At 46.4% G+C, this 14,878-nt stretch overlaps 1 protein-coding gene across 11 annotated transcripts in view; it reads left to right on the top strand.

The window, feature by feature from the left end:
* LOC147014292 (enhancer of polycomb homolog 1-like) overlaps nucleotides 1-14,878 on the top strand; it is a 115,657-nt gene that overhangs the window by 60,455 nt on the left and 40,324 nt on the right. For 10 of the 11 annotated variants that reach the window (XR_015050704.1, XM_085852172.1, XM_085852171.1 and 7 more), the window contains 8 exons: nucleotides 640-788; nucleotides 901-1,042; nucleotides 2,349-2,504; nucleotides 3,051-3,167; nucleotides 3,293-3,438; nucleotides 3,529-3,869; nucleotides 4,171-4,271; nucleotides 4,596-4,812. Coding sequence is in view for 10 of the 11 variants with exons in the window: in XM_085852172.1 (XP_085708298.1) it covers nucleotides 640-788; nucleotides 901-1,042; nucleotides 2,349-2,504; nucleotides 3,051-3,167; nucleotides 3,293-3,438; nucleotides 3,529-3,869; nucleotides 4,171-4,271; nucleotides 4,596-4,812 (1,369 nt within the window). In the remaining variant the exon portion in view is untranslated. The remainder of the gene's footprint in view (nucleotides 1-639; nucleotides 789-900; nucleotides 1,043-2,348; nucleotides 2,505-3,050; nucleotides 3,168-3,292; nucleotides 3,439-3,528; nucleotides 3,870-4,170; nucleotides 4,272-4,595; nucleotides 4,813-14,878) is intronic. The other variant, XM_085852167.1, reaches the window with a different exon arrangement.

Here is a 14,878-nt window from a genome sequence, read left to right as displayed (position 1 = left end):
CTCTCTCTCTTTTCCCCTCCCCCCTCCTCTCTCTCTCTCTCTTTTCCCCTTCCTCCCTCTGTCTCTCTTTCCCCCTTCCTCTCTCTCTCTTTCTCTCTCTCTCTCTTTCTCTCTTTCTTTCTCTCTTTCTTTCTCTCTTTATCTCTTTCTCTCTTTCTCTCTTTCCCTCTTTCCCTCTTTCTCTCTTTCTCTCTTTCTTTCCCCCTCCCTCTCTCTCTCTCTCTTTCTTTCCCCCTCCCTCCCTCTCTCTTTCCCTCCTCTCTTTCTCCCCCACCCCCTCCAGTATTCCCGTCAGCGAAGCGACGGGTGGTATTTGCTAGTTATATACTAAATAGCCCCTTTGAGGTTGCATAATAATTTGAGCTTGGTTATTTTGAAAAATAATTCAGGGATAAATCCTGTCAGGTACCCCTCTCTCTGTCATATGCAGTCAGGCTTGCAAACCTTTTCTTTTAAAAGAAAGTGCAGTGCAAACAACTATTGTGGATCATGTGCACTGCATTTTATTTGAAATGATATCTTAAAAAGGTGGACACTCATTTCATTTGTTTTCTCAAGTCACATAAGTCTGTTTGCTGGATGCACAATATTGTTTATTTTCCATGCATTGTGGTTGATAATATGCCCATGTTCCATCAGAACCGCAAAAACGATGAGGCATCCTATGAGAAGATGCTCAAACTCCGTCGTGACCTCAGTCGAGCAGTGACTATTTTGGAGATGGTGAAACGGCGTGAAACAAGCAAGCAGGAGCTACTGAAGCTCACATTGGATATTATGGAAAAAAGGTCTCGTATACCTAATTGCATCGTTGTCTTGTGTGATAATTACCTCCAATTTTTTTGTTTGACTTGTGCAAATCTTTTTATTTTACTCTTTAATTTTTTTTTTTTGCAACAGGTACCAGCTTGGAGACTTTGGCGGAGAGCTGTTGGCTGAGATGGCAGCAGCACACGAGGACAAGCTTCATTACCCCTGCGGTTACTCCTCCAATTTGGTCAACGGAAACCAATACCGCCACCATAATTACCACTCGTTTCTGGTACTTCTTACAATGTTCCATTTGTATTGTTCATTCTCATGCTTGCTCTTTGGGGGGGGGCATTTACTAGTATATAAGAAAGGTTGTAGGATAGGAGTAAGGCGGAGAAAGAAAATGAGCCTATCTGGGGGGGGGGTGGAGTTCGGGGGGGGGGTCTTGGTTGGATGCGGTGTGCTGCATGGCAGCGTGTTGGGGGGGGGGGGGAGAGGATGAAAATCCAACCTTTTTTGCTTTGGTAATATGCAGGTAGTTCATTTCTTCATTATCTTGTCACAAATTCCCCTAACGGCTTGAAGGATCAAAATCGGAAATGCTCCACCTGTATTTAAAGCATTCATGATTTGTGTCTTCAAAACAAAGAGGAAAGAAAAGTAGTCTCTTAATTAACTTTGCTCTTGTAAATCAAGCTCGGCTTTCAAGAAGAATGGTTCACAAATACCTCCTTGGATCTCATGTCTATTTATCTGATATATTTTGACTTGCCTGACGTCCGCCCCATGTGTACGAGTTAAATGCACTGTTTTGCGTTGAGACTTTAGGACCGTCGTCGATAATTAAACTTTACCTCTGCCTTTTTAAATTCAAATATATATATATATATATATATATATATATATATATATATATATATATATATATATATATATATATATATATATATATATATATATATATATATATATATATATATATATATATATATATATATATATATATATATATGTATATACACAGGGGGCTGCAAAAGTAGGTATACAGTAAGGACTGTACTTTTATTCATTACTGTATACCTACTTTTGCAGCCCCCAGTGTAATATATATTGATCAGGACCACCTGCCACCTTTCAGGATCAGGATCAGGACCACCTTTCATTTGTACTTTAGGGAAACTTTGTGGATGCATTATGTCTTCTGTATAACCACTAAATAACATTAATATTTTAGGTACTTGTTTGCTTGCTCCACAATGTTTGAAGCTGTGTTGTGGCATTTTACAAACATTTTCCAGAAGAATTTTGGTAATTTTAATTAATCACCTTAAAACTGCATGATACCTTAAATAATTGGCCGAAATCCGTTGTAGGTACAAGTATGGTTGAATTTAAATATCCCATTAACCTTGTGTCTATCTTTCTCACTGATTCTTGAACTTATGAAGTTGAACCATTTTGCCCTTTCCCTTTTTAGTTTCTGCAACATACAGATTGTAAAGCTTGTCTTTTTGGGCACAAGTTTGTTGAGAAAGAACGCTTGCTTTCCTCATTTCTTAAGAACTTTCACTTCCTTAACAACTGTATTATTATAGGATTGTGCCAGCGAGGTTTCGCGTCCGAAGAGGAAGTACGAGAAGAAGAGGCAGCGAGGAGTTGCTCGTATTGGAGGCATGGCCTCTGGAGCTTTTACGGAGAAAGCCCTCAATCAGTACGACTTTCACAGCTCCGGTGATGAGTCTGGAACTCAGGTATGAAATAACTGTCGGAGAGGAGAGTGAGGTTGACGCTTGTAACCATACATTTGTGTGACCTGAGTATTTTGTTGTTGCTGTTGGTGTTATCGCTGAACTTGTGCTATCTGCTACTCTTTGGTGGATGTTTGGCACAGTCCAAGTCGTACTAAGCAAGAAGCAGTTTGATGTTACTAACCCAACCTTGCTACCATGTTTTTATTTTAATTTTTTTATTTTAATTTTTTGCAATAATGTTGTGCAATGGAAGCCTGGCAGTGTTGGTAGTTTTTTTTTCTTTTCTTCTGCACTTTACTACCTGCGAGGACTTAATCCTTCGGCAAAACATAAATTGTCCATCTTGATATTTTGTGCATGCCTGATCTCATGTTTGAATTTTGGGAAATCCATGAAGAAAAAGGAAGAAATTTGGGAAATCCATGTATTCTTGCTAAATATGATTGTCACCAAGGGAAGAGAGACTTGGTTTCATTCTCTACCTGTCTGTTTTTAACTTTATGAGCTGGATCTTTGTGTTTTTACATAAACTGGCATAATTTCCAGGTTCCTTCATCAGAGGAGGATGTAGAGGAAGAGGAGCTGGAGCAGGTTGAGACTGAGGTCTCCAATCCAGATGGCCGATTCGCCTTCCGTCGTCGCCATGGTTGTCTCTACCAAGCGGTGGGCACCATACCAAGCTTCGATGCAATACATCTCAAAATCTTTCTACCACAGTTGTATGTACGGCAGACATACCAGTTCAAGCAAGAACTTATTCAACTCCATTATGTTTTGTGTGGGAGCAGCCATGGCCTGATGGCATAGGAGACTGGCCGTGGGAAGGGGATGGCTCTACATGGGCCACATCTCGTTACCGCTTCAGTCTTACGACGATAGCTGGGATTCCTCATCGCGTGGGTCTGATGCGACAGCGTGTGGGACGTGGTGGCAGGTAGCGGTCGCACCTGTTGCCTCATCCTCTGTTGCTGCAATAACTGACAGATCTGCCTAATAGTGACGTGGTGGTGTGTGTGGCTTTCAGGGTTGTGTTGGACAGTGCAGACAACCAGCACGACCGCCAGCACCAGAACATTCATACCAACTTCCTTTCTGTGGACCCTGTCACGGCACAAAATTGCCACTCTTCCACATTTCCTCCACCTTCAGATCCCTCAGGCTCTGTGCCCTCCTCACATCCTTCCAGTTCCTCGGCATCGTTCTTGTCTGAGCTGCAAGCAGGCCGTTTAAGGCATTTTACTCCCCGTGGGAGCAAAACGGTTTGTCACAGACTCAATGAAGGGCACACCCATTGCTGCAAGCGGAGGCATCACGCTCCGCTGATGGAAGGAGATCCTCTGAGAGCCAGTCAATGTACACAGAGAGGTAAAATGAAGCTGCTGCTTTTGCCATCATGAAACGTCTGTAATTTTGGTATTTGTTTCACTGCTATATAGGCCCCTCCCATACCATAATTTGTCTTGATTTTCGTTTTTTTAAATTTATATATTGGGTGTGGTATTTTGGATCCTTCAGTTTAATTCCTAACTTGTCACATGATAATTATATGGATATATATTTACTGTGCTGTGCTTAAAACTTCATTCAGCAGTTGAATGACTATTATTTTATTATACCTGGTAGACAGTCTCAGTAGGATGTTCTCTCAATGCATTTCCCACACTAGGTATTACAGAGCAACAATTTTTCAGTCACCGGCAGCAACTTCACGCCATGCAACGGGACCAGCTTGCTGCGCAGTATACTGCCAGCACTATAACCACAGAGGTATATCACACAGTGTGCTATCATTGACTCCACCTACTACATCATATTCTTATTCCATTGCCCATGTTGCACTTTGTCACCATCTGCTTTGAATGGCAGCCCCCCCCCCCCTTATCCAGGCAGTACCCACCCACCCCCATTCCAAGGCTAGATGCAGTAATCAAATTTCACATCTCCAATCATTTACACACCTACCCCATTTTCATAACGTCGCACGACTTGTATGAGCAGTCAACTGGTGAAGTATACCAGGCCCGATGGCTCAACCTAGAGAATCTTCCCACTTATTCCCATTCACTTTCCCCCTCCTCCCCTCACCCTCAGCCTTCGTCCAACAATCGCCCTCACACTTCTCCCCCCGTGACCATCCGCCTCCCCACACACCCTACCTGTGGCCAGGGCGGGCGGTGTCTGGATACAGACAGTGTGCTGTTTGCTGTCTCTGCTGTTGTGGGGCCCGGCGATGCTGGAATGCAAGTCACAAGGAGCGACGGCATCAGCGTATTCTCGCCCAGTCCCAACGGCCTGCTGCCCATAGCAGGTAAGGAATTAACCAAGCCCAGCATTTCACACAACCACCAGCACATTTCGTTGCGGTAAATCATGTTTTTTTCGTGCCTCCTGTATATTATTTGTCTTTTATGCATTTCCACACGTTTTCAATATCTGTTGTTCACTTTGCAATATCATGTAGCATATGCTGTGATTTGTAGGAATATTTTTTTAACCATTTCATAGTGCTGTTCATCTCCAGCACTTTCACAAGCCTGTGGCTTTACCACACTGTGCTAGTGTCTAGTGCAGGCACAAACCTATATTTAACTTTACTTGATGAAACCGACATGATTTCAATATGAAGCTGAATTGGAGCTGAGTTTTCAGTGATGATGGTGTATCTCCTCGGAGGCATAAAACAGGAATTGAGCGAGAACGGCACTCGGTAGAGCGATACTCCACCAGGCTGAACAGTTTGCATTTTGTTTCCCTTTAATAGGCCAGACCTGCATCTGGACCTCAACCAAAATATAATCGGCTTGTTGTCACCTACACAACTCATCAACCATGTTTTGTCATAATCTGTCCCCAACGTTTTGAGATATCGTGGGGGGGTTCTTTTCTCAAAGGTGGAGAATCAATTGTAAAATTAAAAAAATCTGTTATCCGGATCTTCACCAAAATCTAATCGATTTGGCCTTGTGACACACCAAACCTGTGGAGATTGGGACCATGCTCTGTGCAGAGTGTTGATGCTGCCTAAGCAATCTCCTTGGCTATTGGGAACAATCCTGGATGGGTCGCCACTCCGACACAGTATACCAGCAAGCTGGCACTCATTTTGTCGACCTCGGAAGGATGGCAGGTAGAGTTAACCCCACCTAGTATTAATTCAACAGCTGAGCGGGATTTGAACTCAGGACAGTAGGATCCAAAGCCCACCACCCTAACCATTAAGCCAACACCAGGCATACCCAACCTGTCCACCAAGTTTTGTCCGAATCCGTCCACAACTTTTTGAGATATTCTGCTCAGACGGGGTGAAAGCATAATGTCTGTCCACTTTCAGTGGCAGAAGTAAAAATAGAACCGGGAGGAATTTCCATCTCTCCAAAAGAGCTTCCAAAAATCTCAGAAAATGTGTGTCGTTATAATTTGCTTTCTTGGACCATGATTGCTGGGGAGAAAAATAAACCTGTAAAAACATCCCTCCTCCCCCCAATGCCATATGGCAACTTTACATTAATTTACATGTCATATATTATTGTTACTTATCCTCGGAGGTTGGCATTTAGATTATGAGCCTGGGCAAGTTGTAAGAAGACTGGTTTGAAGTTGAAGCTGATCACACATTTTATCCGTGTGAAAAAAAATAAAAAAATAACAGCTCAAATTTTAGAAGAAATGGATTTGGATGTGCTTAAATTTGTCATTAAATGGATGCAAATACGTTTGAATCCCACGCAACTTTACCATTCATTTATTAAATAACTCGAACATATTACAAGGATTTTAATGAAAATAGTCGTGGAATCTTTTTATTCATTAAATGTACATCGTTCATCCTCATCTGGAACACCTTGTACTTGCATTACTGATGGCTATTTTTAGCAACAATGTCAGGTCAGGTCAGGTCAGGTATGGGAGCATGTGCCAGAACAGCGCGTCGCTGCGTCCACTTTCCGCCGGTACTCCAGGGGCCTTCGTCTGGCCATCCACCAGGCAGATACCAGGCCCATCCCCATCTCCTTGAGATGATGGTCAACCTGCTGCAACCACAAGTCATGTGGTCGGCCCACTGGCCTCCTCCACTCATGAGACTCCCTCGCTGAGAGAATCTGGTGAGCAGGATCAGCGTCAGGAAAACGAGCCACATGTCCATACAGCCGCAACTGACGCTCACGGACTATGCAGGTAACAAATCTCATCCGAGTCTCTCTCAGCAACCGCTCGTTGGACACAAAATCCGACCAGCGATAGCCAAGGATTCTCCGAAGAGACCTGGTACCAAAGGAATTAAGTCTCCGTCTCAGATCCTTGGTCAGAGTCCAAGTCTCGCATCCATAGAGCAAGACTGGAAGTAGCAAGGACCTGAAGACTCGGACTTTCGTCCTCCCGCACAGGTACCGGCAGCGCCACACCCCATGATCCAGTGAATCCATGACTCCCCAGGCCCGACCCAGACGTCTATTGACCTCTGACTCGCAGCCAGCAGAGACATGAATATCACTGCCAAGGTAAGTGAATCTCTCCACGACCTCAACATCCTCACCACAAACAGACACAGACCGGACAGCAGCATCCAAGATGTCACCGAAAGCCTGGATCTTAGTTTTGACCCAAGAAACCCGTAATCCCAGCGGCTCCGACTCCTCATTCAGCACCTCGAGGGCCCCCAAAAGGATGTCTAAAGAATCCGCAAAGATGACTGCATCATCTGCAAAATCAAGGTCCGAGATCTTCACATTCCCAAACGATGCACCGCAACTTGATCTCTCCGACATCCTCCCTAAAATCCAGTCCATACAAGTGCTGAAAAGTGTGGGGGCCAGTACACACCCCTGACAAACTCCAGTAACAACTGGAAATAAGTCAGAGATGGTACCACCACACTTCACAGCACTCTCAGTACCAGAGTAGAGTTCAGACATCAGATCGATCAGTTTTGGTGGCACCCCACGAAGACCAAGAATCCTCCAGAGGACATCCCGATTCACTGAATCGAACACTTTACAGAGATCAACATAGGCTGCAAGCAGCCCCTGCCGAAACTCTCGTCTGCGTTCGGTGAGGACATGAAGGGCAAGGATACGGTCAATCGTTGACCTCTTTGGTGTAAAGCCTGACTGCTCTGGATGCTGGTGCTCAAGCAGATGGTGGCGAACCTTATCGAGAATTATCCGAGCGAAGACCTTGCCTGGCACTGAGAGCAGCGTCACCCCTCGGTAGTTTTTGCAGTCTTGGCGATCACCCTTCCCTTTCCAGAGAGGGACAACAAGGCCCCTTTTCCAGTCAGTTGGGACGATGCCTGTGTTCCAGGCAGAGCACAAAACTGCATGCAACGACACGAGTGCAGCATTTCCACCAGCCTTGAGAAGTTCAGCATGGATGCCACAGATCCCTGGAGCTTTGCCCCGTTTCAACTGGTTCACCGCAGCCCGTGTTTCCACAAGCGAAGGTGGACCACAGTTGATTTGAGGGTCAGCAACAGGGATTGTAACACCCTTGACGTCCAACTCGACAGCTGGGGGATCAGCCTGGTACAACCGCTCAAAGTAACCGGCCCAGCGGGCCTTCACTTCAGACTACTCTGTCAAGAGCCTACCACTCTCTGCTCTAACTGCAGTGCTCCGAGGGATGGGCTTGGATGAACGCAATGCGCGAATTCCCCTGTAAGCGGGACGAGAATCACCTGTCCACAGGTGTTGCTCTACCCCCTCACAGATTCCTCGCACATAGGCCTCCTTGTCCACCCTCAGTGCACGTACAGTTTTACGCCTCAGCTCCCTGAACAGCTCAGCTCTGCCATTCAGCCTGGCCCTGCGACTCTGGTCAATGGTGTCCAGTGTCCCTTGAGAGAAAATTCTTCTTTGCCCTGCGGTGAGTTCCAAGACATCCACCGGCAACATCAAGGACGGTGGTCATGAAGGCGCTCCACAACTCTTCAGGACCCCCCAAAGCACCCATACCCCCCAATGTCCGCTCAGCCTGTTCGCAAACTCCTCAGCTACTCTCTCATCCCTGAGTTTGCCAACATCCAGCCTAGGCTGGGATGGTACCATTCTCCAGGATTTAAGGTGCAGCTTTAGAGTTGCTACAACAAGCCTGTGGTCAGTATTGAGGAACTGAGCACTCCGGTAGACCCTGCAGTTCTGGATCATCCTCCAACGACCGTCAATGAGGACATGGTCATTCTCCTTTGCCACACTGCCAGCGTTGGAATACCAAGTCCAGCGATGAGCTTGTGGGCGCTGAAACCATGAACCAGCCACCCTAAGTCCATGACTTCTTGCAAAGTCAAGGAACTTTGTGCTATTCTGGTTCATAGTTCCTGACCCATGGGGACCAACACACACCTCATAACCATCCCTATCAGTTCCAGTCGATGCATTGAAATCCCCCAAGACTAGAAGTGTATCTCGTCTGGGGCACTGATCAACCACAGACTCGAGCGTGGCGTACAATGCATCCTTCACGGTGAGATCACTCGCCTCAGTCGGAGCATAAACAGAGACCAGGGAAATGACACCTAAGGAGTGACGAATCCTTAATCTCATAATACGCTCGTTGACCGGTGTTACCTCAATTACCATTGGGGTCAGCTTATTGGACACAGCTGCAGCAACTCCTTGGGTATGGTAACCATCAGAGCGACCAGACCAATAGTAGGTGTAATCACCCACCATTATCTCGCCGCAATTCGGTCTCCGAACCTCAGAGTGAGCTGCAATCCCGATGTCCAAACGCTTGAGCTCAGATGATAACAGAGACAGGTGATCATCCTCTCTTAGGGATAGGACATTCCAGGCACCCACCCGAAGGGACCGCCTCAGGTTAACCCAAGGAGACCGCCGTCTGGTGGACGACACCTCAGCACCACTCCGACACACTCTCCCGCAATCTGACCCAGGGATGTTACTCCGTGGTTTCCCTCCTATCATCAAAGATTCGGGGTCCCGAAGGCTTTTCCCCAATCCCGTCATCCGGTGAGCTGCCCTGCGAAGGGAAGCTGCACAGGAGGTACTCCCACGGAGTGGGTTTTCAGATTTTTTTTGCGTTTTTGCGTTTTGCGGAATGAAGGGTTTTACGGTGACCGGAGTGCAAATCCTGCCACCAACCTCCTCATAAAAAGTAACCCTAGAACAGTTGGGCACTAGATATGGATGGCCGTTGGCTCACAAGGAGCTCCTCCGCCCTTTGACAGGTTTTGTTTTTTAATCCTGCTGGGTGTCCATATCCAAACACCCTCCTCACCAGAAAACCTGGTGGGGGAAACGGTTTAGTCGCCGACAACCCGACCATGGAACAGGTTAGTACAGGTTTACATGGTACCTGTAGCAGGTCACAGATCTAACCTGACCTGACAAATGTGATAGTTTGTGTGATCGTTCTTCCATTGTGTTTTTTGCACCAGCATTAAATGTGTATTCTCGTATGCTCAAGGTCTGGCCTCATCTTTCACACAAAATGTTTTTTTAAATTTTATTTCAAACAAAACATGATTCGTTCAGCAAAATACGAATACCTTCCTCTCACTTGGGTACTGGTGCTCTTTTGTGGTCACACACCTATGTGCACTTTCAAACATTACTTTGAACTTTACAAAAAAATGCATGTTTCTAATTTCTTCCCTATTAACTATTCCCTGCAGACTTTTAATAATGGTAGGTGCTGCTTCCTTGCTTGAATACTTTCGTTGTTCAGTATTTAAAAGGATTAGAGCATGGACAATCCCCATAGATTGGCATCTCTGGGGAGGAGGAAATTTTCTTCGGAAATGCCCTGCTGAGTGCGGTGAGAAAAGCGGCACCATTGTCTTGACGTCGCTGGTACCCAGAGAAGTGACGGCACTTTCCGTGTGTGTGTGTGTGTGTGTGTGTGTGTGTGTGTGTGTGTGTGTGTGTGTGTGTGTGTGTGTGTGTGTGTGTGTGTGTGTGTGTGTGTGTGTGTGTGTGTGTGTGTGTGTGTGTGTTAGCTCCACTACGAGCCTGAGATCCTGTAAAAATTTAAAAGGATACTTGCCAAGGAGAGGGAAAATTAAAATCGATAGTGATAGTTTGGGTTTTTTTTGTTCTCCCCCAAAACTAACCAGGAGGTAGTACTAATATAGGGACCTTCAGTGGCCTCGCCATTTTCAGTTTCTGGGGCGAGGTTCCCGACATTTGATTGAACAGCAGGGTTCTGCTTGTGTGACTGAGCACTTCTCCCTTCCTCCGCATACTATCCATTAGAATGTATTTGCTGCTGTTTCATCAATCTGATTGGTAATGGAAGAATTTATTTTATTTATTTAGGTTTATACATCATCGAGGATCCTGGAAGAGCTATTACTAGTACACTGAACAGATCAGGATGCAATAGGCCAAAAGGAACAGTTTTAGAGAGGGGGAGGGGGGTACAGAGTTGAATGCCAAGATAGAGGCAAACTTGGACAAACAATGGGTGTGGGGAGGAATTGGGTGGGGGCAGGAAAGCATGCATATCGTGGACCAGATGGATACAGAAGGAAACTCCCAGGACGGAAAACTGGAAATTTGGAAGGAGGAGGGATTGAGGAGTGGTGGCTAACAAGGGTAGAAAAGATGATTGTTTTGGATTGGGGAATATCTGAGATGGTGGTGAATCGCTTTTTTGAAGACCTGGAGGTAAGAGTGAGCTTGAAGAGAATGTGGAAGTTGGTTCCACAGGTGGAAAAAAGGGGAATGAATGAGTGGAGGTAAGCATTTATCCTGGATCTGGGGAGTTTCACCAGAATGGGGTTGCTGGTGGACCGCATATGTCCTGCAGAAACCTGTGGGGTGGGGGCAAAGCATGGAAAGAGAGGTTGCAAGACAAGAAAGGAGGTGGTTGAAGGCAATAGAGACCACCGACCTGATGCGTTGGTGAGGTGATAGGCCCACAGACTTAGCTTCATAATGGCAGATTCCATTCATCTTGTAGGCCTTGGTTTCCACAGTATTAAGCTGAGCAAGATGCAAGACAGGGGAGCCAGCACAGAGGGGAGAGCAGTGCTCCATCAAGCTGTGGAGGAAAGCCTTGTAGGTGCATAGGAATTGAGGTGTGCCAAAGAAGGACTTTGTACGATAGAGGATGCCCATTTGGCGGCTGACTTTGGAGGGTAATTTTGAAATGTGGTTTGTTAAAGTAATGTTATGGCTGGTAGACCCAAGAGTTGGAATGATTGAACCTCCTCAAGAGGATTGTGGAGACAGTAGATGGGGGGGGGGTCGGGGAGGGAGTTTGCCAGATGGTCTTTTCGGGGAGAAGTAGTGAAGGGTATATGATCTGTCAGGCTTGAAAGACGTGTTCCAAGTATTTGACCATCTTGTGATTTTTATCAAGGTCTGAAGAGATGGAAGAGGCTGCAACTGCCTGTCTGAAAGATGAGGGATGTCAAGGCAGAGGGTGGAGTCATCAGCATAAAGATAGAGGATTTTTCATAGATCATGTATGAAGATCAGGAATAGGACTGGGCCCATAACACTGCCTTGGGGCCCTCCAGCCTTGACAAAGAGAGGAGAAGAAAGGATTCTGTTGAGAGGCACATTTTGGCTATGAGAGTCGAGGAAGTCGATAAGCTATGTGTGGAGTTGGCTTTGGATGCCATAAGCAGAGAGTTTGGAGAGTAAGACAGGATGCCAGACTGTATCAAAAGCATGAGGTGCTGTATGTCCAGAGAGATGTCCTTGTTCTCATGTCTGACATTGAGGGCCTCCCTCCATTATTGGGTGAGTAGAAGCACTCACATCCAAGGTGGAGTGATCTGGTCTAAAACCAAATTGGTGATCTGAGATGAGGATGTTTGAAAAAAGGAAGGATTCCATGTCAACTGCGATGATTGATTCCATGACCTTGCTGATGATTGGAAGTCAGCTGATATGTCTGTCATTAAAGGGATCAGTTTTTGCACCTTTTTATGTGATGCTGGTGGATTTCCAAGCACATAGAAGATGGTAGAGGGAAAAGGGCAGAGAGAGGATGTGTAAGAGCAGTGGGGTAGGTTGTTAGGATACAAGAGTAGGTGAGCTGATGCCGTCTGGTCCAGTGGCAGTCAGAAACGAGAGTTGAAAGAACATTCTCCACCTTCTCAGGTGCAAAACACACAGAGTCCAAGAACAGTTGGCTCTGCCATGGAAGGATGGGTACTAAGAGTGAGGGGTTAGGCACACAAGATTTGGAAGTACACAGACAAATGAGGCATTCGGCATTCTCGCAAACGGAGTCGGTTGTGGTGCCATTTTGAGAGGGGGAAGGGATGGAAGGGGAGCATACTCCAGAGACAGACTTCACAAAGTGCCACCACCATTAGAGGGAGACAAGTTTGAAAGTTAATTTGTGAGGTTTGACAGATGTTGTTTGCTGGCTCTCCTGAGAGTGGACATATTTATTGTGGACTTTTTTGAAATGCACTGACATGGTCTTCAGTCAGATTGGCCTTCCAGGAAGAGAAGGTAAATGGTTTCAGAGCAACTGCATCACCATAGGATTTGGTGTACCACGGGTGCGAAGAAGGGAAGGATAATTGAAGGCTCCATGGGATGAATCTGTGCATGCGAGAGTGCATGTTTCTATGGAAGAATTCCCAGGCTGAGTTAATATCAGGGGAGTGGATATGGGAGACCAGTCCTGAAGTTGCACGTGAAAAGGCTGAATGCCTAAACTCGGTGTTTGCATCGAGGTCTTGTGTCTGAAACCCATCGCTTTCTGTGCCATTTTCTTCTGACAAAGTAGAGAGCTTGCTGTCAAACCTTGACTCGGGTTCTGCAACCGATACAGACGGCATCAGCCCACGTGTTCTAAAAAAAACCTGCTCCTCTGCTCTTGCTCACCCTCTCTCTGTTCTATTCACCCTTTCATTTGCTCAAGGTCATCTGCTTGGAAATCGGCAAACGTTACTGCCCTGCACAAAAAGGTGCAAAAACAGACCTCTGCAACTACAGACCAATCAGCCTTCTCCCAATCATCAGCAAGGTTATGGAATCCATCATCGCTTCAGACATTAAATCTTTCCTCTTCTCCAATGGCTTGATATCCGATCAGCAATTTGGTTTCAGACCAGGTCACTCTACACTGGATATGCTGCTTCTGCTCTCCCAACAATGGATGGAGGTACTCGATGCCTGACATGAAATCACAGCCCTATCGCGAGACATATGGTGTGCTTTTGACACGGTCTGGCACCCTGCCCTGCTCACCAAAACTCTCTTCCTATGGTATCCAAGGCCATCTCCACTCATTGCTGGCTGACTTCCTCTCCTGTCGCAGCCAACGTGTGGCCCTAAATTGAGTTATTTCATCCCCTCTTCCTGTCCATGCTGGAGTTCCTCGAGACAGTGTTCTGGGCCCTGTTCTTTTTCTGGTTTTCATCAATGATCTCTCCGACTCTGGAAAATCCTCTTTTTCTCTTTGCTGATCACTCCAACCTCTGCCGTACCATCTGTCATCCTTCAGACCGGCAAGCAACAGCTTCATCGCTCTCTTCAGATCTGGATAAAATCACAAACTGGTCCAGCATGTGGAACATGTCTTTCAATCCTGACAAATGTCACTCTCACTATGTCTCCCCGAAAGGACCGTTTGGACCCCCTCCCCCCTAATCCACTTTCTCAACAATCCTCATGAAGAATTCCTTTCTTTCAAGCTTCTGGGTCTCACTATCTGCCATGATCTTTCCTGGGAAAGCCACATTTCCAACTTGGCCGCCAAAGCCAGTCGCCAATTGGAAATCCTCCGTCATGCAATGTCCTTTCTTGGCCCACCTGAGCTCCTGATCACATACAAAGCTTTTGTCCACAGCCTGATTGAGTACTGCTCTCCCCTCTGGGCTGGTGCTCCCGCCTCTCACCTTTCTCAGCTTCACGCTGTGGAACCCAGGCATTTCAGATCATTGGTATCTCCCACGATGAGGCTTAGTCTTTGGGCCTCTCACTCTCTCACCGCAGGCAGGTCGGTGGTCTTTCTGTCTTCTACCGTCTCCTCTCCAGTCTCCCCCCCCCCCCACCGCCCCTACTCTGTCTGCGATTTGTCCACACCATATATCCGCAGGGCGCTCAAGGTCCGCAAACAACCCCCTTCTGGTAAAACCACCAAAATCATGACACACTGCTCACCTTCACTCTTCCATTCCTCTTTTTTCCTGCCTTTGGAATAAACTCCCTCACTCTGTTCAATCCCATTCTTCCCTCCAGGCCTTCAAAACAGCTGTTCGCCACCACCTTTTATCGGCTCCCATCCATATCCTCGATCTTTTCTTCCCCTGTTAATCCACCCCAAACACACCTCCTTCAAATTCCCTGCTTTCCTTCCTGAAAGTCCCTGTAATGCCCATCTTGTATACCCCATGTTCCCCGCCCCATCCCTCTCCCTTCCACAGATCTCCTAATGTCTCTGTT

This window comes from Eptatretus burgeri, chromosome 13 (assembly GCF_056783735.1).
Source record: "Eptatretus burgeri isolate ZD-2024b chromosome 13, Ebu_testis_v1, whole genome shotgun sequence".
NCBI classification, from domain to species: domain Eukaryota; kingdom Metazoa; phylum Chordata; class Myxini; order Myxiniformes; family Myxinidae; genus Eptatretus; species Eptatretus burgeri.
This window is presented reverse-complemented; position numbering and strand designations above follow the sequence as displayed.